Source organism: Trichogramma pretiosum, unplaced genomic scaffold, assembly GCF_000599845.2.
Source record: "Trichogramma pretiosum strain Unisexual culture from Peru unplaced genomic scaffold, Tpre_2.0 scaffold11, whole genome shotgun sequence".
Classification (NCBI taxonomy): Eukaryota; Metazoa; Arthropoda; class Insecta; order Hymenoptera; family Trichogrammatidae; genus Trichogramma; species Trichogramma pretiosum.
In genome coordinates, this window is record NW_019641702.1 from 655,438 (window position 1) to 679,613 (window position 24,176).

At 41.1% G+C, this 24,176-nt stretch overlaps 3 protein-coding genes across 3 annotated transcripts; 1 reads left to right on the forward strand and 2 right to left on the reverse strand.

Annotated features, from left to right (window-relative positions):
- Positions 1 to 2,339: 2,339 nt before the first annotated feature.
- Positions 2,340 to 4,661, forward strand: LOC106651876 (gastrula zinc finger protein XlCGF57.1-like). Its single transcript, XM_014370567.1, has 3 exons — positions 2,340 to 2,437; positions 2,512 to 2,623; positions 2,693 to 4,661. Exons 1-3 carry the CDS (start codon positions 2,403 to 2,405, stop codon positions 4,397 to 4,399), a joined length of 1,854 nt encoding a protein of 617 aa, XP_014226053.1. The 5' UTR covers positions 2,340 to 2,402; the 3' UTR covers positions 4,400 to 4,661.
- Positions 4,662 to 9,832: 5,171 nt separating this feature from the next.
- Positions 9,833 to 13,440, reverse strand: LOC106651779 (ankyrin-1-like). Its single transcript, XM_023462669.1, has one exon. It carries the CDS (start codon positions 13,141 to 13,143, stop codon positions 9,964 to 9,966), a length of 3,180 nt encoding a protein of 1,059 aa, XP_023318437.1. The 5' UTR covers positions 13,144 to 13,440; the 3' UTR covers positions 9,833 to 9,963.
- Positions 13,441 to 17,012: 3,572 nt separating this feature from the next.
- Positions 17,013 to 18,661, reverse strand: LOC106651914 (zinc finger protein 25-like). The gene is made up of 3 exons (XM_014370610.2): positions 18,450 to 18,661; positions 18,117 to 18,177; positions 17,013 to 18,036 (listed from the first exon to the last, which is right to left on the reverse strand). Exons 1-3 carry the CDS (start codon positions 18,473 to 18,475, stop codon positions 17,086 to 17,088), a joined length of 1,038 nt encoding a protein of 345 aa, XP_014226096.1. The 5' UTR covers positions 18,476 to 18,661; the 3' UTR covers positions 17,013 to 17,085.
- Positions 18,662 to 24,176: the final 5,515 nt, after the last annotated feature.

Here is a 24,176-nt window from a genome sequence, read left to right on the forward strand (position 1 = left end):
TTTATTTTTGAATTATGCAGGTTTAAACTTATAGTTTGCATTGTAAATACATTTTTGTAATATAGTCATTTGTAAAGAATAGTACGTCACAAATATGTATGTATGTTATTCATTTTTCTTAAATGTGTTTAGTGTAAGTAGAGTTTGAAAGAGTTTAGTAGCTGAGTTCAGAGCTTTAAAAGCTGTTTCTAATAAATATTATAGAATTACTGAAGTATAATTTAATTTTTCAAAATCAAATGCAAATATTGTAAATATTTATACATCGAAAAATGCCACGTAGATCGTATTGCTCTGTATTTACTTATGACAAAAAATATGTGAGAATATGTCATATTTTAAAAACTATTCCTGAATAGTGATCAATCTAAACGTTCGCAATCGTATTCATCGATATTTTCGAGAGAAGATCCGGTACTCTGCCGTTAATATAATGCAATAAGAGATCGTCTTGCGTGCTTGAGTGCCAACATACGAGAGTGACACAGGTCTGATGTAGCTCGAAATATAATAGAAAGGGCAAAAATCGGATGTCGCGCAAGAGAGCGTTATGGGCCAACGATCGGCAGTCCTGAATACTGTACGTGTATTGTATTATGAGAGCCTCCGACGCACGACCGGATGGATCCGCGTTGCCCACCCACACCGATGCACCACATATCATGTACAAAAGTTTCATTACGGTCGAGAAAAAATGTATTTAAATTGAATCCCTCGATTGCACGTGTACAGTTTACGCACATTATGAGGCGGGATACATTATCCTTACATCTGCGTATAAGTAGGCATATCGTAAGCTCTGGGCGAGATGACTCAAAAGATGCGGAGATCGAGTCAATCACACTTGCGCGCACGGCCACATCTGCATGATGTGTTGTTGTACTACGTGGGCAGTGCAGTATATATAGGATGCACACACACACGCGGGAGCGCAATGGCAGGAGCTGCTGCCGCTGCTGTTGCTGTTAGTGGCGTCGCGCGATCTACGAGTTCAGTGACCCTATCCGGGTCGAGAACGAGCTCGGCGCGTCGTCGTATATAATATATATAAAACACTCCTCTCGCGGCGATCGGCGAGCTGCGCGAAGCTCATAGCCAACCGGCCTACCTTATACGTTCTGGATGTGTGTGTGTATATACCTGTGTATATATGAATAAGGAGCTGCCGGGCAGCAGCAGCAGCAGCAGCAGCGTCGTGCACTTCCGCGCGCGCACTGCACCGATCCAATTGCTATATATGTCCAATGAAATATGTATATATCCACCTGCAACTGCAAATGCAGCAGCACAAAAGACTACGATATGCGCGTCGAAAATCCGGAGCGTTGGCCCCGGAGACGTGCGAATGATGTAGCCGATGAGTCATCGTTTACCTTTTTTTCTCTCTGATCTCTTGCTCTTTTGCTGCGAGTAAAGAAAGGATATGGACTATATGAGTTAATCCACATTTTATCCAGAAAACTTAGACTTGAAATGGGATGCGCAACATTTTTTTCAAGGGTTGCGAGTAATGATCATGAGGTAAAAATATGATTATTGAGTGTATACCTATAGTCCAAAAAAGCTATTGAAATATGTCATTTTTTTGAATTTTTGATAATTACCCATGTACAGGGTGGTCTAATTTTGAAAAAAAGTTTTGTTACTCGTCAGATGGTAAAACTCTCTGGATCTCTGGTAAAACTCACTCACTTCAAAAATCACAATTTCGAATTTTCCAAAAAAGAAAACTTTCAAACTATTATCTTTCTGATTCTGTGACTTACCAAGTTACAATATTTCTGATTCAAAAGTAGAACATTCTAACGTATAACATTTTACATTTCAAGTCAATCAAAAGTAAGTTCGTCGTTCATAATTCAACGCTTTTTTCCGATTTAACGGGAAAATTTTAATTTTTTGTTATAAGCTATGATATGCCATTAAGATATACACACAAAACCGTTAGCTATTTCGACCGAAAAATCAAGTCTTTTTTATAAGAAATGAATTAATTATTAATTAATTAATTATTATATTAAACCACGTTCTCTACTCCCATATAAAAATGTTAGAATACTATCTGTTTGATTGCTCTTTTTTTCTATAATTTATATATTTGAAAGAAAAATGTTTACTATTCATTGAACTTGAAATAAATAATGTCATTTCTTCAATGATATAATTACAATTACTTCGTTTTGCGCCGTTCACAGCACTGCTCGTTGCGTATACAATGTGGCATGCACGGCAAAACACCGCGTGCCGGACAAACACACCGCACGCAGCTCACGTATGCGACGCACGACGTAAACAACAAAGAGAGCCCACAGCTCTCAGTGCTGTTCGCCAGTTTTCACGCGATACTGTTCGCTTGATCAGCGCAGACTAATTAACTGTCAACGAAATTCTATGAGAGAAAGATGGAATCCAATCATATGTTTAACTCTGGCATCAGGTAATTTTCATTTTATGGGAGTGATTCATAAAAATATTGTCACAAAATACTTGAACTTATTGGGGTTATTTTAGAGTTAAAGAGGAACCAAATGATGGGTCGTTTACTGGAAATAATTGGGAAATGACTGACGAAAAACCAGATCTTAAAAACGTTCAACTCTTATCATTTTCGCGAGAGAGTTCGGTAAGTGATGATAATCACTGTAACTCGTATGCTCGTTTCTTTTTTTACATAGTTTTAATTTTTCAACAGACCTATACCCCTAAAAAGTGTGAAGAAAATCACGAAAGTGAACTCGACGACGAAGTGGAAATAGTTGTTGAATGTGAAGACGTCAAGCCACACATTAATTCATTAACAGTAAAAAAAATTGATTGTTCCCAAAATCTCTGGCGGAACATGAAAGGCAGAGGTGGTCATAAGACTGAAAACATAATTAAAGTAGAATCCGCAGGAGAAGTGAAACAGGAAATTTTTAGTGACATTTCAGAAGAATCGAATTTCAATTTGGATTGTGAACTTGTTGAGCGAAACACAAGAAGAAAAGTAGCAAAAAAGTATAACAACAAACATAACCTCAAAACACACATCGATACAGATAATGTTACATCTCACCCATGTAAAATATGGGAAAAGACTCATAATCGAAAGAGTCATCTAAATAAGCATATTCAATCAGCCCATCAAGGTATCACCTTCTCATGCGATATATGCAGCAAGAAATTTTCTCAAGCAGGTACTTTTAAAGTGCACATCAAATCGGTGCATAAAAAAATCTCTCATATATGCGATATATGCGGAAAATCATTCACTAAAAAAAGTATTCTCAAAATTCATATCGATGCGATGCACAATGAAGATATTTCATGTGGTATTTGTGGGAAAAAATATTTAAATAAAGGTAATCTCAAAAAACACATTGATTCAGTACATAAGCGTATCCGTCATGCATGTGATATTTGCGGAAACAAATACACAACTAAGAGTGACCTCAATAAACACATCGATTCGGTGCACGATAAGATTGAATATAAATGCGATGTATGCGGAAAGTCATTTTCACGAAAAATTAATCTCGAAAGGCACATTGACACGGGGCATAATGGTGCAGTCCATACATGCAAAACATGTGGAAAGACGTTTAAACACAAGTTTACTCTGAATAGACACGTTAAATCAAGGCATGATGGTGTTACACATGCATGCAATACGTGCGGAAAGTCATTCACTCAAAAAAGTTATCTCAAAACTCACATCAATACAGTACATAATGGTGTCAAATGTGCATGTGACATATGCGGAAAAAAATTTACAAGTAAGGCTAATCTCAGAATCCACATCGATTCGGTGCACTTAGGTACCACTCATGCATGTGATTTGTGCGAAAAGAAATTCACAAAGAAGAGTATTCTTAAAGCCCACATCGATATAATGCACAATGATGTCGCACCTACTTGTGATATATGCAGGAAGAAATTTTCAACGAAAAGCAATCTCAAACAACATATCGATTCGGTGCACAACGGTGTCACTTATGAATGTGATATTTGTGGAAAGAAATTCTCAACCAAGAATAATCTCATTAAACACATCGATTCAAAGCACAATAACATCGAATATAAATGCGATATATGCGAAAATTCATTTACTCAAAAATGTAGTCTCAAAGTTCACATTGAGTCGGTGCACAACGGTATCACTCATGCATATGATATTTGCTGTAAGACATTCAAACGAAAAAATATTATCAAAACCCACATCGATTCGGTGCACAATGGTGTCAAACGTGTATGCGATAAGTGCGGAAAAAAGTTCACTAAAAATATTAATCTCCAAATTCACATAGACACGGTGCACAACGGTGTCACTCGTGCATGTGATATTTGTAGCAAGACATTCAAACGAAAAGATTATCTTAAAAAACACAAACATAAAGTGCACAATGATTTCACCCACTGATGTGATATACGCGGAAAATCATTCATTCTTAAACATAATTTGAAAACCCACATCGATTTGGTGGATTTTGGTATCGTCACATGCATGCAATACATTAACTCAATGTAAAATGATTAAAATGAATGCTTTGAATGCGAAAAGAAATTTTCAATGAAGATACGTCTTGAGGTCAACAACGATTCAGTTAATCAATCACGATTTACGACGTATAAAATTTAATACATGTTCAGAAGATTAATTACAGATCCTAATAGATTAATACAGATCCTCCAATGTTATCTCACTATATAAAAATAATGTTATAGTTTTCAAAAAATCAATAAAAATTTTTAAATGAAAATTTAAGGCCTTTGTTCACTGGTGAATTGTATTTGAGTTAATGAAAATTGTTTATTTTATTTCGACTCAAGGTACAGTATAATTTTACGAATCGGAAGTCGTTTTAAGTTACTTTACTTAATAAATTACTTAATAAATTGAAATAAAAATAAAAGAATAGAAAAAGAGATTTTTTTAAGAAGTAGATTGTACAATGGCCTTAGCAAAAACTTTTGGAATAATTTTACAAATTTTAAATATATTTTCAAAACATATACTGCCTATTTGTGATCGTCAACTCATTCATCATGTTCATAACTTTACTGTTGGAAATAATGACCTAACTATACTTTTATCGGAAGATTTTATCAGCAACGGAAATTACAATTATTATAGTGAAATTTTAAATCATCTTCAATACATATTCCAAAGGTTTGTTCTTTAATTTTTACTTCATACACCAAATAACTGCAAAAACCATGCCTTATTTAAATTTTTTTTTTTTTGTTAATCTTCTAATGATAAATTCTCAAGATAAGTTCTCAAGCAGTCAATTTTAAGCATAAAAAGGAGCTCATTTAAAAATTTCAAACTAATAATAACTTGATAGAGAAAGAACCGTGTACGGTATGCATATGGTGCGTACTTTATGATATTATATGGATTGAAGATTCGAATTGACATCGTCGTTGTTTCCGCGGGACCATCAGTCAAGTTATATAATACTCAACCACCAAAGCATTTCGGCTATAAGGTGCAAAGCCATCACGACTGCCCTTTATTTCTTACGATATTTATTTATATATGTTAATTCACCCCTATATTCGAAGCGCGTGCACAGTATAGCTTTTGAATGCATCAGTGTGCGACGAGTATAAGAAAAAACGAGAGAGAGAGAGAGAAAGAGTATACGAGAGTAGGCAGTGCGATAGCACTCGGCGTTGGTACAATGCTGCCCAGTGCAACGGAGGCATATAGTGCAAATGTGGTGCGCGCGCGCGCGCGACTCACACCAGTATACCTATATAGATACAAACACGCAGGAGGGCTGCACGATAGTGTGCAGTTCGTATCTCTATCCGTGTTAGTGCATGCGCACAGTAGTGTGTTGTTGTGCCAAAAGGTAGTCGGAGAAGGGGAAGCCGTTGTCCTCGTTGGCGGCGGCGGCGGTGGTGGCGGCAGCGGCGCGCTGATCGCCGCGACCTGTTCGCATCGCCGACTATACCACGACTGCTGCCACTATACTGCCGAGTGCTGCTCCGCCGTTGCGCGAAAGTTTCGCTTGGACTCGGTTCAGTATCTCTCGCGACTCTCTCGCGAGTGCAGCTGCCTCTCTCGGGCCGGTGCGCGGAGCGAGTGCGAAATCTTTTTTTTTTTTTATTTTTAAATACAAACGAACGTCTCGAACGCGTGCCAGAGGCACAGCAGCAACCCTGCGTGTAAACTGCGCGAGATATACAGTGCACCCACGCCGAGCGCGCTGCGCTGTGCAGAAAGAGCAACAGCACTCCAACACTATCCAAACGTGTTGTATATAACGTACTGTATATATACGTACAAGCCGTGAATACAATTTCTGCACGCTCGCGTAACTCTCTCTCTCTCGCCTACGTCTCTTATATTATTATCTCCTCCGTAACATCTGTGTGTGTGTGCGCGAGCGAGTGTGTTTCTGTGTCTAATCGAGTGCTATAATAATAAGAAGAAAATTAAAAAAAAATAGGCGAGCGCGACGCGCGAAAATCGCGGATCAAATTCAAACGAGAGCTGCATCCAAGTTTTCGTGTATATCGTGGCACGATATATATATATATATATATAGTGCACAGAGTGCGCGTCCTGTGCTCGTGTGCAGAGTGCAGTGAACGAGCGAGTGTATCCGTGTGTGTGTCTGTGCAGTGTCCTGTGCAGCAGCATATACGTAAGCCCTTCTTACGTTGCATTTAGAAGGAAAAGGTTATATAGAGGAGGCACGGAGCAAATTTTCTCCTGCACGTTCTATGTATACGAGGCGGCCGCCCGGTGTTGCTATAACTCTGCCAACTCACACACACACTGACGGATATAGCAGCAGCACACGAGTCGGTCCGATCCTTTCGGAGGCGCTATATAGGATGTACGCGCCGCTGCCGCTACTGCTGCTGCTGCTGCATACTATATAGTCATCCAGTCAGCCACCTGTGCGTTCCTCCTCGCGTTGATATACATACGGATATAACATCGGCGGGTGCGCGACTCCGTTTCTCCATCCTGCGTGCACATAACTGCACACCGCCACTGCGCATCGCGATTCGCATTTTATAGATATACACAAAGCCCCCGGCTCGACGACACGTGCTGCATCGCGTGCAATTTTCGTGTGTCCCCACGGCACACGATCGAGCGAGACGATTCACCGATCTATGCGTTGGGCGTTCGATGCGCCCCGCACGAGTGACACGACAACGGCTGCACCGAACGACGCGGAGAACTGTCAAAAGGCTCTCCGCAACCAGTATACGTAAAGCGCAGAGTATATAGTGGTGCTCCTATACGGCGTTCCTTCGTATTATCCATATCGTCGTTGATCGGTGTGCTTTTTTTGGTGCCAAGTGAAGAAATAAATAAATATCAGAGTTATACAGTGTCTGTGCGTGCGTGTGTCGATTGTGGGTGTGTGTGAGTGTTAGTTATATCAGTGTCTCTCTTGTGTGACCCCGACGATCGACAGTCGCTCTCGAGCACGGCATACTCTTATATGCTGCGAGGAAGGAACGCGAGCTCCGGAGCGCATTATATACATAGCATGTATAAGCAGCAGCAACACTCGTGAGAGGATATTGCGAGGGCAGCCTTTTTCTCTCTCTCTCTCTCTCTCTCTTTCTTCGCTGGAGCGCAGACTGAGAGCTGTGACTGTGCCGCTGTAGAGTCCTTTCGCAACGTTATTATAGCACAGACAGACACTTATACACAGCTGTGTGTGTCTCTCGATCTGCGCGATCGGCTCTCTCTCAGCACGCGCCTACACACACGTATATAAACGCCAAAACATAGCAGCGCGCGACAATGACTGCGACTGCGGCTGGTGGTATACCCACCATTATGTAGAGGCGCGCATTTTGCATTAATATAAAACGATACCCGATATATATATATGTGTATCGCAACAAGAAGCTGCTGCTGCCGTAGCTGAGCTGTCTGTGTGTCGGAGTCGCGGGGAGAGCCCCGTCTACGTACAAGAACCAGCAAGCCAAGCCAGTATTATAAGCCATATAATACAAGAGAGCAGCAGCAGCAGCAGAGAGGAGAGGAGAATGTAAGGCTCGCGTGTGCCCGCGCGCAGCGATGCCAGATCTACCTGGTCTTAGTTATAGTAGCTGCTGCCTCAGCCTTATATCGTCGTCGTCGCAGTCGCCTCCTCTTGCTCTACCTCCACCTCTTTCTTCTTCTGCCTCTTTGCTTACTGCTGCTGTACTGCTGCTATCACGGGCTACATTGCTTCTCGTCGCAGTACCGGATACGCTGCTGCCTGAGCCGCGACCACAACAACAACAACAACAACAGCAGAAGAAGAAACAGCAGCAACATCGAGGAGTGCAATCGCTGCACCAGCAGCGGTATGACAACGACGAAAACGACGTTGGATCTGCTACTGCTACCAGTGCTGCTGACGCCTACTCGTCTTGCGTACCCGCGCAAAGGTACATATTTAAATGCAATGATACGATGATGACGATGATGATGAACTTGATGCCTTGAGCGTACATGCAGCTATGAGTATATTATTATCTAAAAATTCTCTAAGGATGACGGGCTCAACTATACCTTTTACTGTCGCGGTCGCGTTTGCCATGATACCTTACAAATATGTAATATACTCTGGAGACTCTGGAATTTGTGTGTAAAATTTGCTCCGTTTAAATGTATTCGTGCTTTGCAGATTGCACGTGTACCTCAGCAAGTATACGGGTGTTTTTATCCTGTGGCCTAAAACATGTCATATATAGCTTTCAAAGATCACGAGTCCACGTGTCGCGACGATTCCTTCGAAATAGAGATAGAGATGAGAGCTTATATAATTATACATTATAGCAATATTATAAAGTTGACCATGAATTAGCATCGCGGAAAAGTGTAATTCGAATCCCGCAGCCGATATCCTGTACATAATATTACGAACCGATCTGCGGGCGGCTGCTTCTCTCGCTATTTTTTTTTCTACTGTCTATGCAATCCTATACTTATATATCGCTGTGACAGCGCGACGAATACCAAGTATGTGTACACAGACAAGCACACACATAGAGACACGAGCTTCTACACGTTTACCTCGCAGCTCCGCGTATTTATGTATTTGTTGTTACTTAGCGCGCGAAGAGACGACGACGACGACATCGCGTTGAGCTAATATATGTGTACTTATATTTATAGACTCCACCCACAGAGTGTACACACACACGAGCGCTGTGCTTTGTAGTCACTTGTAATTTTCTGCGTATGCAAAATAAAGAGTCAAGTTGATCGCTGTTTTTACAAGTCCGCTCAAAGTCGCCTTCCTTCGGGAATTCGCGAAACGATCGACTTTAGCCAGTTAATGAAAAGTTAAAATCCGAGTGAAAGTTTGTTGTCTCTGGCTGCTTACTGTCGCTGTCGCGCGGTTCGAGAATCGGTAGACGTCACGGATAGTATCTACCGCTGAAATATATCAGCCAATTCAGCATTTCCTTGCCGAATTTTTTGCTATAACAGTAAATAAAATTTTTTTTTGATTATCAGACCATTTTTGCGAATATTAGTCATTGTTTTTGTAGGAAGCTAGAAAAATTTGCGAACAATCACAATTTTAATTATCTTTTCAAATTCAATCGCTTTCCTCTCGACTTCTTGACACAGGAAACAAAGAGAATAATCGGTTACTATTAGTAAACATTTCTTTCCATTTGAATTGATTGTGAAAAAAAAACGATTATATATTAATTTTGTCATTTTTTAATTTTATAATATGACTTTAAAACTATTTTAGTTAAATATTATTTGACAATCTGAAGTGAGGCCTGATGAGGTGCCGGGGTAATTAGATAGACACTTTGACATCTTTCATTTCAACTGATCGTGCGATTATTAATAGAAAAATCGGAAATGATTTACTTAAATTTATTTATTTGTATGATACAAATGACAGACAATGTTTATTAACACGAGACATGAAATGATACTAAAAATATGGTATTACAACTCTTCGTTTACTGGGTCCTCGTTGATTGGCTTCAGTTGTAGTAAAATCCTCGCCGACGATTGTTGCTCGACGACTCAGAGGAAGAGCTGCGAGCATTGATTCTATCAGGGGAATGATGAGGTGTCGAGTCACTGCGAGAACTGAGTGAATCCGGAGAATTAAAACCAGATGCGGGCACAAAATCATAGTCGTACGATTGCGTGATAAAACTTTTTTTTGGTGCCGCTTTGGGTAGTGACTGGATGAGATGGTAAAGCGACAAGCCCGAATCGTCATCTTTTATCGTCATCTCTTTCGCTATGCCCGCGAACTCCACTTGGTCATACCAAGATTCTTCTGTATCCAACATCTCGAACAATCTACTCTCGGTGAAGAATGTCATGATCCTTATCGCGTTGGTTTGATTCAATTCGTATCCTCTGGACATGAGAAATTTGATAATGCTTAGAACATCGATCACTACTTCCAACTTGAAATTATGCAAGCTTTGATTCGGCTCTGGTTGTAATCTCTTGTCGATTCGATCCGCAGTGGGAAAAACGAAACTAGACAGATCAGCCCCTCGATCCAACAAAATCTTGACCACATCCAGTTTGAGATTCGACACGGCCAATTGTAGAGGTGTCCGGCCCAACTTGTCCTTCGCGTCGACCTGCACTGACTGCGCAATATCGTCGATAACGGCAAAAAATATATTCGCTAATTCATCGTCGTTGTCGTCTTCTTCTCTCTGGCAAATGACGTGTAGAGAAGTTGATCCCTCCAAGTCGGCCAAGTTCGGATTCGCGCCGTTTCTCAGCAACAATTCAGCTGTGTATATTAAGCCGTACTGCAGAGCCAAATGCAGCGGTGTCCGGCCCAACTTGTCCCTTGCATCAATTTGCAACGGTTGATTTCTTTCTTTGCTGATTTTGAAGAATAGCTCGGCCAAATCATCGTCAAAAAATTTCTGACAAATTATATGGAGAGCGGTAAATCCTTCTGCGTTGGGTAAATTTGCATCGGCGCCGTTTGTCAGCAGCAGTTCGGCCACCTTCTCGAGGCCGTGGTCCAGAGCTAAGTGCAATGGAGTGTTGCCTGACTTGTCCTGGATGTCGAGCTGCACCGTCAGATCGACGTCGTTGCTCAACTCGAACAACATCTTGGGCAAATCATTATCACGGCGTCTCATGCTTATGACGTGCAGTGGTGTCAGTCCGTCCTTGTTGATCGAGTTCGGATCTGCGCCGCTCCTGAGCAGCACCTCGGCGGCCATCCGGTTCTCCCTGCGCAGAGCCAAGTGCAATGGTGAGTTGCCCCCACTGTCTCGGGCGTCGACCAGTGTAGTCTGCGAGATACTTTCATTAATTTTTAAGAACATCTCCGCCAAGTTGTCGTCGTGTGTTCTCCGGCAAATAATGTGCAGAGGGGTTAATCCGTCTTCGTTGGCGAAATCCGGGTCAGCGCCGTTTCTCAGCAACAATTCGACTACCTCCAAGTTTTCGCGCTTCACAGCCAAGTGCAATGGTGTGTCGCCAATCTTGTCCCCAATATCTAACTGCACTGACTGCTGTATCTCATTTTTGATCTCGATGAATGTCTTTAGTAAGTCAACATCTATATCTTTGTTATTGCAAATAAAATGCAGAGGTGTACATCCTGCCTTGTTAACCAAGTTCGGATTGGCGCCTTTTCTTAGCAGTAAATCGGCCACGAGCCGCTGTCTGAAATATGCCGCCACGTGCAATGGTGTGTTACCAGTTTCGTCCTGGGCATCGACGTGGATCGGATGATATTTGATGTCGCTGATTTCGAATATCATCTCTGCTAATTCATGATCACAGTCTGCCTCACATATTATGTGCATAGGTGTCAGTCCCTCTGCATTGGCCAGATTCGGACTGGCGCCTCTTCGCAGCAAAAATTCCACAGCAGCGTGATTTCCATTCTGCACTGCCAAGAGCAACGGTGAGTTGCCCCACCTGTCTTGGGCGTTGATCTGTAACATCTGCCGATTGTCGTCGCTGACTTTGAACAATTTCTTTATCAAGTCGTCGTCGTTTTCTTTCTGGCAAATGATATGCAGAAGAGTCAATCCGTCATCGTTGACCATAGACACTTCGACATCTCTGCTCAACAGCAATTCGACTGTGCCCTTCAATCCGTAGTACAGAGCGAAGTGCAGTGGTGTGTTGCCTAATTTATCCAGAGCATTGAGATGCACGAACTGACTCTTCATTTCATTGATCTGGAAGAATATCTGCGCTAATTCATCGCCGTCGTTATCTCGCTGACAAATGACGTGCAGAGGGGTCAGTCCATCTTCGTTGGCTGTATTCGGGTTGGCGTCTCTTTCTAGCAGCAACTTGGTCAAGTTTTTGTTGCCGGCGATTATTGCCAAGTGCAACGGTGTGTCACCGTACTCGTCCCTGGCATCTACCTGCACTGACTGCTCGATGTCATCGCATGTCTCAAAAAACTTCATCGCCAAATCGTCATCTATTTTACGCCATGCAATGAAGTGCAGAGGTGTGGATCCTTCCTTGTTGGGTGAATTCGGGTTGGCTCCGCTTCTCAGCAGCAAGTCAACTAAATTTTTGTGTCCGTACATCAAGGCTAAGTGTAGCGGTGAATTACCTCTCACGTGCTCAAAGCAATTAACATCGTATCCAATGTCGATCAATTTCTTGACGACATCGACACAGTTGAACTCACAAGCCACGTGTAAATGGGTACAGCCGAACTCGTCGGTGTAGTTCAAGTCATATTTATCGTACACTTTGAACAATTTAGATATGATGTCCTTGAAATCCCAATTATTAATCCTAGCCGCGCGATGCACTGCTGTGGTACGAGACAACAGTGGCTTGCCATCTTCATTAACTTCTGGTTCGTCTTTGTAACCGCTGAGGATCACGAACCTGATAAATCGTTTTCCTTCGAGATGATCGTCGCCTTCACTCTGGTTTATCGAATCCTGCAGGAGAATCTCAATTTCGTCGGGCGCAAAAATGTATTGGAGATCAGGAAATTGACCCTTCCAACTGCCGATTACAGGGTAAACTTGATGGAGAAATTCGCGTCGGCTTTCTTCGATCTCCCAATCGATGTTTTCTCGTAAGCTCATCAATTTTTCTAAATGTTGCTGAGGAAGATCAGCCTTGTTTTCGAAATCATTGATGTTGATTTCTTCGAGATGGAAAGTTTTAGCGGATTCAGGGTTCGGAGCCATATCTATTGTTCTTTGTAAAATTACACACAAACACTATTAAAATTCAAGATATTTTTTTTCTTAAAAATAACTTGCTGCCGTCGATGCGAGCTTCTTAGCTAATCACGCTGCGACGTTTACACAGAACGTCTACTGACGATGTGTACGTATACACTGTACGAAAAGTAGTGAGGAACACGTATTAGAAGCTATATTAGAGACTGAACGATACCCCAGCGCCGTCTATGCTTTTGGTGTATTTTCCCATTAAAATTGGAGAAAGTAGGTATACTCGATCTAAGGAGTTTCTGTATTTCTTATGGAACGGTGCATTGAGAGCTCAGAGTAGGGAGATCATTATGGTATCATTTAGTCTCCTATAAGAGATACAAGTATAGTGTGAGCTATTCCGAGAAACATGTAGAGAGCATCGATGAACTAGAGAAAGATTAAAAAGTATAAATCCAGTGTAATAGAGATGTCTCGTGTTTATAGCATGACGTGTCAATAGTAATAACAGATGGGTAGGCATAAGCCCCGCCCGTACTATGCTATAGACTTTCACATTTTAATTGTTACCGGATTAAATGAGTCAGACGTGTCGTTTTACCGAGAAGCTCTCATAAAATTTCTATAATATTGTCATTGGTACATTATTATCGAGAAATAATAAATATGTAAAAATTTAAAATCATGGATTAGTGATGTTCTCTTTGCACCAAAATTTTGTAAATTTATTGCACACTTGCTTTATAAAAATGATGGCAATACTTAAACCGTACGTAAACCGTTTATAATAAAAGATAAACGATATCACATATGATAATAATAATAACAAACGATATACAAAGTATTGATACCGCTATTGCGCTCTTGACTCTTACTACTTTAGAAATACTTTTCAGTTATAGTGAAATTTTACATGAACTTTTTTCCTCGGAAAACTTATGAAATATGCTCTCGATGTTTCTCAAATTTACAATTATTTTTTACCTATATACAACCCCAGCGTCAACATGAACTTTGCACTGATATATTCCTAGTGAAATTTCACATCGAGGTACTCTTTAATTTTTTTTAATTCAATACAAAATTGATCTTAATATCGAAAAATCAGCCGTCGGCGCCGTTTGAGGTTAACCGATCACGTATAGATCACTCCCGCTGTTGACCTCCATCACTGCCGACCGCTTTTAAATTAATTTTCTATGTTATGAACAATTACACTGACACTTTTAAAATTCAAAGTGTATTTCGACGTGAATTTTCACGAAATATCTATTCATGAATTTTCCACATCTTGCGTCATTCACGAGATATAAGCGGAAAACTTTTCAGGCGTCTCATATGCTTCAACCATTTGTCAGGCTTATTTCGTGTTTCTTAATAAAATGTCTGCGGATACACTTTTGGTTTCTAATGTAGGTAAACTACGGTGCTACAACGTGAGCGTGAGCCACGTACACGTTAGTCGCGAGGTTGATCGCCTCGACATTGGACGCGATATTATCCTCGTGCCCGAGCGCTCGGTAAAAAGTCAAACCGCAAGCGGGCTATAATGTATACCACTGCAACGTGGCAGCGGGATCGAAACGAGAGAAAGCGCAGACACAAGGACACCGACCGTATGACCAATGATCTGTTAGAAAAAAAAATAATAATAACGTTTGGTGGTTCGCAACGTCTTAAAGATATGCCCAAATATATAGTATCGTTTTTTCGCGGTCGAGAGACACGCACGCGTCTACCTATTTTAGCTGTGTTTTACTTGCAGCACGTGCGAGATCTGTTTGTTTGATTCATGTGTATATTATATAGTATGTTCCGCTTAAAAGTAGATACGGATAGAAGCTATGTGGGCAACAATTGGAATGATTTCAATGTTGATGTTCTAGGAAATATATTGGAAAACATTTTTCCCACGTATGCATATTGTCTTGAAAATGAGCGTAATGAAATTCTTCTCCACGTGGGGTAATTGGGCTTGATATATCGTAGAAAGTTATGGAGGGACATTATACTTTGAACATCCTTATGGATCATCGTGTATGGCACATGTATGTGCACGCGCACAAGTTGTATTGAATTTATTTTTAATGAATCATACAAAATAATCAAAGCATATTTTAAATAAGCGTATAGGAAGAAATTTATTCAAACTGAAATTTCACGAGCTCGACATTAAGTTGAAATTCAAACGTTTGTTCCGACTTGCCGCGTGATGTCGCTTTGAGTCGGGATAGTTCCCGCAAGCGAGAAAAAAAGCTGCTACTAGATAAGCAAGTATCATAATCATCCGATCCATTACAGTCATTCCAGTTTTGATCCATAATTTATATCTGTTCGCGGGTACTTATTCATATTAAATCCGTAGTATCGCCATCGCTTTGTCGAAGCTCGAACCGAACAAATGCAAACCGACCCTGGCAACTCGCGCTTGCTTCCGAGCAACCGCATGGGCTAATATACCTCGCGAATGTGTTGTACACGTCAAAGGTCTCTCGATGTCCGCGCGCCTTCGTCTGTGTACCTATATGCTAAATATAATATACCCATACATGCAGTATATACATATATGCACGCGATTCTAGGTACGTACATATTAATACGCAAACATCGGTATCGCATGTACGACATAGCAGTGCACCAACAACATCCACGCATATTATATTATAGTCCGGTAGTATCCGCGCGCGTGGAATACCTGTATATATAGCTCCCACTACACTGCATGGAGCAACGAGCCGTAGATTCGTCGTCGTCGTCGTCGCAGTCGTGCGAAATGTTACCCATATATTCATACTACCTCGTGCGCCTAGCAATATTGCACATCGCAGCTATCTGCAGTATTACATTACGTATACGTGTACGACGCACACAGATGTGTATAGGTACGCGCCACACAATATCGCCGAACCCAACGCGAGAACCACCTTGATAAACTCGAGCGGCAAAAACGTGCCTCAGTCCCATCTTTTTCACGCAGGACTAAGGATGTTTTCGCCACGCGAGTTCGTATTAAGAGCGATCTCGCGCCGGGGCGGCGATACACGCTATGCACACGCGCACTTATATACACAGCCACACACACGCACACGCATAATAACACCGGAAAGTGTGACTTATCGTTTTCGCTATCTTTGCTCCCGCGTGCACAATCGCACGGCACCGGTAGCACTGCAGCACAGTGGCGATTCTATTATACTGTACACACACACACACAGTACGCATTCGTGCGATGCGACCTCGAGTCGCGCGAACTTCTACATATACGCTGCCGCGTATAAATTCATTGCAGTCTGCGCACGTGTAATACACGCGATACCTGCAGCGAGGATATATTACACGCGTATGCAGCAGCACACACTCGTGCGTCCTCGCGAACCGAAAAAGATCACTTATAAGACATATACTCCTCATTCCGGAGCGACACTTTACGCACTCGTTGACGACGATTGAGCAATATCGCGTTCATCGAGCTGTTTTTTGTTTACAAATAAAAATTCTATCGGGGATTAGAGTAAGAAACAAAGACGTTATAAGAATTTTTAGATTTTTGAAGACACATCTTTCTTCATAGCTTTTTTTATATACCATTGAAGCTATTGAATGTTATGTTTCGAAGTAAGGATCTCTTACTAGCATATCAATATGGAGTAGGTATTTGAGATCTTGTTTATATTTTACATAAAGTCAGAGAGATAAATATGATATTTTTCAAAGTCCCAAAAAAACAATCAATAGTTTGAAACATTTTATTGTTCTTCACAAAACTAAAGCATATTGACAAGAAAGATTTTTGAATTTACGTAGCGTACTAATGAAATTGCGAAAGTCTTCAATGCATCCAAGTACTTTCAGAAAATTTCACGCTTATAGGGTTTTCTGTACACATGTTTGTATTACATTCATGTGTTTATTGAGAATACCCTTGTCTGATAATGATTTGTGACACATTTCGAATTAGAAAGATTTGATACGTTCATGTACTCCATTTATGTGTTTCTTGAGACCACTCGGGTATCCAAATGATTTATGGCAAATATCACATTCAAAGGGTTTGCTGCGGTCATGTACTGTTCTTATATGTCTATTGAGATCACCTTTTTGTCCAAATGATTTGTGACAAATCTCACACTCGTAGGGTTTGCTACGATCATGTACTGCATTTATGTGACGTTTGAGGGTACTTATTTGTCCAAATGATTTGTGACAAATCTCACAATCGAACGGTTTGCTACGAAGATGTACTGCATTTATGTGAAGTGTGAGGTGACTTTTTCGTCCAAATGATTTTTGACAAATGTCACATTCAAACGGTTTGTTCTGTTTATGTACCGACATCATGTGCCTTTTGAGTTGATACTGATCTCCAAATGCCTTATTACATATCTCACACTTAAAGGGTTTGATATGTGCTGCATTGACGTGTAATTTTAGTTTACTTTGGAATTTAAATGATTTGTGACAAACTTCACATTTTAACGGTTTGCTACGATCTTGTATTACATCAACATGATCTTCAAGTTTATTCTGGCATCCTAATAAATCACTGTAAGTTTGACTCTCATATGTTCCTACACTTTCGTGTTTCGTATGATAAGTTTGAATTTGGTTTTCTATTTTCATAACTGGTTGACAACTTTGATACTCAGTTTTGCAGTTAGTTTTTGATAAAGACTTCAGTTCAGGTTTGAAATCTTTGCACTCGAAATCAATCAATATTGCATTCAAATAATTTGTCTGATTTTGGTTTTCTATTTTCACAACTGGTGGATTACTTGGATCTTCAGTTTTGCAGATTTTTGTCGAAAAAGATTTCGGTTCAGATTTAACATCTTTGCATTCGAAATCTACGAATATTTTTTGGTCCAACTTTTCTTGTAACTCTTCAATCTCACCCGTTTGATTTGCCTAAAATTAAAATTATTGATTAATTTCGGATATTGGAAAAACAGAATATTTATAATGTTTTTGATTTCGCAAGAACCCACCGAATCAAAATTATAATCGGTGCCTGCATTTAACCAGGTGTCATTCGGTTCTTCTTTCATTCTGAAAAATAATAAAGTTTGATGAGGTTATGGCTTCAAAAAATTTTATGTCATGCTTCACTGAAACAAAATCTTAGTGTCAAGTCCGACAAAAGTGGATAGCAGGATCGAAAAAAGATATTTTTCTGCCACAGCAAAATTATTGGACTATATTTCAATGATAAATTTTGCTTAATTTTTTGCTGTGGCATCAAAATATCTTTTTCCGATCCAGCTGTCCACTTTTGTTGGGCTTGCCTCTAAGATGTTTTTCAGTGTTGAAAAAAGTCATACCTGACTGCGTTTTCTGAGTTTTCCATCTTTAGCTTGGTAATAGGTACTAGCGGCGTTCTTCGCTCGCTAACGCTCGCTCGGTCTCAGATTGTAGGTATTTACTGTGAGTTTTCACGATTTATATTAAGAAAATATTCGAGGTTATGTGCCTCGAGTAGCCAACACTGTACCTCGAATTCGCACCAATTTGTAAACACTTGCTTTGTACTAGAATTCAGCTCTTTGCTATTGCGACCAAACGCACTACTCGTATAGCAGTATATTAGCGAGTTGCGCACGATTGAGATAGCTTCTTAGGCAATACGTTCTCCCTCTACTTTTGACTGGTCGTTTACTCTAGAAGGACTCGCATGACATTAAAAATATGCCGAAATGGTAATGAAAATGTCATTCATTCAGGCGCACATTTAACTAGTGTATGATATTATATGGGAAAAACATACGCACAAAAGAGAAGAAATATATTTCTGAACTCGCAACGATAAAGTCATAACGGTTTCACGAGCTATCAGGAATCAAGTTCGATCACTCATTGGAGCTGCAGGTGGTAATAAAATAACTAGAACAGTTGCTTCGATAATTTTAATAGATGTTTCATAATGCATTGACGTCACAGAGCCATTCGTCGATTCGAGACTTCATCCGAATTTTTCAATTACTGATTTTTTTTATGTTTTTTGATACCTCTATTACGAATAAACAAGATCGATTCATTAAAAGAGTCAATGCAAGATTTTATTGAAAAGAACAACAAAAAACTAAATCAATTTTACTAATATGGAAGAAATGTCTCCCATCGCTTTCAACAAATCTGTCTTGCATATATTTGTTATCAGAGTGTCAAACGACGTGAAAAAAAACTTGAATGCAATTTTGTCGCTCCGCCAGCAACGAAAACCTTCTGGGCCTCCGTATTATCTCTGTACGGTACACAAGACTTTGACGTATGCAATATTTACGCGCCACTAACGAAACTTTCTCTCTCGAAATGTTTATCATCGCCCAAACAAGATTCATGCAGATTCATCATTTACATCGAGTGCTGTATTATATGGGTACGCGTCACCCCCCCGCGCGATCAGCGACCAGCGTTACAAAATTGCGCTTGTAAATGTACATTACCACGACGCGCCGTTCCCCTGACAATGCCGATTTCACAATTTCGAAACCTCGCGTTGTATATTTCTTTTTTCGCGGGCACGCGGGAGGGCTCTGCACTTATAACGTCGTTATATTATGCCTCATTTGCGCGCTCGCTCGGGCGCGCGTTGATCTCGAAGCGATTGCGACGTTGAAAAAAAAAAAAAAAAGAAGATGAAGAAGAATCGAGCGAAATCATCTTCCCCGTTGCAATTCTCGCTGTAACTGTATAACACGTTGCGATACGCTAATAACTCTCTTCTTTCATCTTTCTAGAATGTGTGTAGAAAGAGGGAGATGGAGATAGAAAAAAAAACGGCATATAATTTTCTAGTCGTTCGCTTTGTGCGTGTACACATAAAACGAGCTAGGCTGCTTTTTTTTCTTCTTCTTTGTGCGATGGATAATTAAGACCAACACGCTTTTTATACGCTAGGCAGAGTGTTTGCGTTATATGGAGGCTATATATGCATTGGCCAAGTGTGCAAGAAGTAACAGCTGCGGGAGAGCTCGTTCGAGCACAAAACAAAGCAATCTCGGCGCGATTACAGAAATCGTATACATGTACGTACGTACATGCGCTTTTTTCTATAAAATCCTTGGGCGAACGCGCGACTCGAATATGTACACAACTCTCGAATCAATTCCTTGATATCAAATGGATGTATTATTTATTTGCCACTTACTTGAGCAACTCGAGTCGAATTATCTTACCGCGTTGGCGTCGAATGCGCAATATTTTATTATTACTAAAGTATTTATATAAATATAATGTACAAGCGCGTTGAGAGATCGGTGATCATTATTCAAAGAGCGAATGTAAACACACAGCTCGTATTGAAGGCAATTTGTAAGTTCTGTAGCGATGAAAAATTAGTAACAACAAAGTAGCAGCCGAATACTCAATTTATCCGTAATCCGTACACCTAATTATAAAGATATTTATCAAAACTTGCGACGGTATACAAATATAGACAAATAAAATACACAACGCTCTGAAAATTTTGATAAATCAGAGATTTCCTAGCCATGAGAACTATAGAGGAAATAAGATGAAAGGATGCACGAGTCGTCGCGGTCTCGTTTGTTTATTTATTTTTTTCACGTACATAGTTTTTGCAGCAATTTAACACACGCAAATGTGTAGTCCATAAATTGCTAATATAAAAGCAATACGCATGCGACACTTGTCACTGACACTCGGTGCGAACGACTTTATTACTACTCGATGATAATTATAATTATTGCTATTTTTTCTCTCCACTTTTTCTCGTTTAAAAAGAATGCCTTGCACTTGCATAAGACGATCGCCGTTGTCGTCGTCGTGGTCGTCGCGCGCCCGTGTGACGCATAGTTCGCGTTTTTTTTCGCATTCACGTTACATTCTCAGCGTATTACACACACATAGGCGTAATTATATTATAATACGGTGAACCATGCGCGAGGGTTATTGTAATACGCGGCGGCGGCGGACAACCGTGCACACGAGATTGACGCATACGCAGCCGTAAACATCGACTCTCTTTCTCTCGCTCGCGTCCAGCCTGTATGTAAACCATAGCGGAATGAAATGGAAAAAGGAGTTCTCGAGTCGCGTCGTGCATATACGCGTGTGCATATTACATTGTATATACTGCTGCATCCCGCATGACCTTGCGCTCGCTCGGCGAAATGTTGTTGCGCGCTCCGCGATTTCACCGCGAAAAACACGCGACTACGACGTAGAGCGCATCCTTCGGCCTTTTTTTTCTCCAACTTGTGTACAGTGCGTGCACGGTGCGTTGCGCCCGTATGTATATCGTTAAATACCTTCTGCATACGTTATGATGTACGCGAACCGAGTGCACCAGGCCTATATAAATACGCACACACGCACGAACTTGTATCTACGCATACGCATTACACGCACGTACGTGTATGTGTGTATATAATACGCACGCGAAACACCGGAGCACAAGAGAAGAGTTTCCGGTTGGGTCTTTTACCGCATTATGTGTATAGTGCAGCTTGCTCGAGCTACGAGCAACGATGCGAATGTGTATAGGATGCGTAGCGTTACGTACCGACGCGTGCCGATCCCTGCCGGCTATATACTCGATTTTTCTTTCGCTCGTATCCCCGGTGCGATATTAAATTCGTATGGATACTTTTTTTTAATAGAATTTCGCAGAACTCGCGCCTCTGCTATAGGTGTATCGAGTACACACGTGACTCGCGACTCCTCATTCCTGCTGTGTGTGCGAAGCTTGCGAATCGCTGCTCTTTTCCTTTCTTGCTTTTTTTCCTCAACTCCTTTTTCGTAATTTTTTTGTCTTTTCGGTATATATACGTACATAAGCGTGGGTGCGCAGACTCGACTCCGGTTCCCAAGCACAATAGAGCCTCGACTCTCGAGGCAGCTGCGTGTTTAAAGGGCCGTCATGCCCATATACACGTGTGTGTGCAAGTTACTCAGGTTGTATCTACATATACGGACCAAAGCGGATCTCTCTCTCTCGGCTCTTTCTCCCCGTGCCATAGGCCGCGCGTGCTTTGTTTGATTGTACACTTTATAGGTACGTGTGTCCGCGTGCGAGTGCTGCCTATGGCTGGCTGGATACAAGGAGTTTATTACACGCGGATGAGCAGCGAGCGATATGAGTCACCACCAGCACGCGTCTTTGCTTATATGGAGGTAAGCGCGCGCGCGACAACGACGACGAGAGCTGCGTCCGTTATATGCAGAGAGATATCGAATACCTTTTTTACGCATTCCGGCTTTAGTTGGCGGTCCGCGTCGCGCCGATATATAGAGAGAGTCCCTCGCGCGATTTGCCTAAGTAATTATAGCAGCCCGACTCTTAGCCGTATAGGCAGTCACGTTATACAGTCACTATGCGCGTATTATTCCAGCAACGAACTCGTCGAACTTCCGGATACGATCCTTCTCTGCGCTATGCAATAATACACGTTGTGCATTTTCAAATGTACAATTGTCCGAGGCTCGTAACTTTTAAACACACTCACGCGCAGCTTAGTAGTAGTAGTAATGTTAGGTACAGTGTACTTACGTTACTCGCGCATACACAGGCATCATCAACCTTTGCATCTCTCGCCGTCGAGTCGAGAGTAGTCTCTCGCAGCTAATTTATGCTCAGATATGCCGCGCGGCTGAAGTATTAGCGAAAACGCTAGGCCAGGTATACGCGCAGCGCGGACGAGCTATTTATCCTCCGCGTGCGAGGGCCGCGCGTGCAATAATAACAATAGCTTCTTTCTCTCTCTCTCTCTCTCTCTCTCTCTCGAACTGCTGCTGCCGCTTCATCTCTTGTACACATCGTCTGCGCTGTTGCGTTGTGTTCTGTACGCACTCATGTATCTACGTATGTATACACGTGTGCATTATACGGCGCGGATGATGCATTTTTAACGGTGCTCGTACTTGCTCACTGCAACTCGCGAGCGCGAATCGAACGTATTATATATACAAAAGCCTGCGTGCAGCTCGAGCTTTCGACGTACGCGCCCGCTGCTATAATATATCCTATATGTCAGAGATGTGTATATATTATATTTGGCGTTATACACCGTGTATGTACGGAGCTCATTGTTGTAAGAAAATGGCAAAAGCTGTTTCCTCGCAATTTCTTAACAGTGGGTGCGTCCACAGTAGCCATGTTAGCCGGGTTTCCTGGCATGGCTAGAGCTACGATACAAATAAAACCAAGTAATACGGTTATTGCAAACTGCTTATTTAAATTACTTTTTTTAATTTTACCCGGCTCGAAAATGTGCATAGTGCCCGGTGTTCTCCTACTCGCACTCATTTACAATATTGTTTTTTAGAACGCATTCCAGTTTAGTGATAACCTGGGCTTTTAACTGATTCGCACCTCGGGTACGAACCGATTAAAATAGGTTTTAATCCTGAGCCTTGGTGGACAACCAGGTTTTTAACTAGATTTCATCTTACATTTAATCTATTTTTACCACCATCGGTTACTCACCAGCTTTATAACCGGGTTTTAAACAGTTTTATATGATTTTTTACATCTGAGTATCGGCCAACATTCTATCGGGTTAAAGCTCGATTATTCACCGGTTTCTAACCAAGATTTTTACCTGGATTAAATTCGGGTTTTGACCTGGATTGAACTTGGATTTTTACCAGGATTAATCCTACATTTTTAACCCGGATTAACCCTGGATTTATAACCCGCATTTTTAATCCTGGATTTATAACCCGGATTTTTAATCCTGGATTTTTAACCCGGATTATACATCCGATTAATCCTGGATTTATAACCCGGATTATACATCCGATTAATCCTGGATTTTTAACTCGGATTTTTAACCCGGATCTCCAAACCGGATTATGACCCGGATTTTTAACCTGGATTTTCAACCCGGATTTTTAACCCGGATTTTTAACCCGGATTTTAAACCTGGATTGTTAACCCGGATTTCCAACCCGGATATTAAACCTGGATTGTTAACCCGGATTTTCAACCCGGATTTTTAACCTGGATTGTTAACCCGGATTTTCAACCCGGATTTTTAACCTGGATTGTTAACCCGGATTTTTAACCCGGATTTTCAACCTGGATT

Bases quoted from the DNA above. Each gene is read 5' to 3' on its own strand.
- LOC106651876 (XM_014370567.1), top strand. From the start codon at position 2,403: ATGGAATCCAATCATATGTTTAACTCTGGCATCAG. The intron at 2,438-2,511 runs GTAATTTTCATT...GGGTTATTTTAG, and splicing joins ATGTTTAACTCTGGCATCAG to AGTTAAAGAGGAACCAAATG. The intron at 2,624-2,692 runs GTAAGTGATGAT...ATTTTTCAACAG, and splicing joins CATTTTCGCGAGAGAGTTCG to ACCTATACCCCTAAAAAGTG.
- LOC106651779 (XM_023462669.1), bottom strand. From the start codon at position 13,143: ATGGCTCCGAACCCTGAATCCGCTAAAACTTTCCATCTCGAAGAAATC.
- LOC106651914 (XM_014370610.2), bottom strand. From the start codon at position 18,475: ATGGAAAACTCAGAAAACGCAGTCAG. The intron at 18,178-18,449 runs GTATGACTTTTT...ATTATTTTTCAG, and splicing joins AACTCAGAAAACGCAGTCAG to AATGAAAGAAGAACCGAATG. The intron at 18,037-18,116 runs GTGGGTTCTTGC...TTTTAATTTTAG, and splicing joins CCGATTATAATTTTGATTCG to GCAAATCAAACGGGTGAGAT.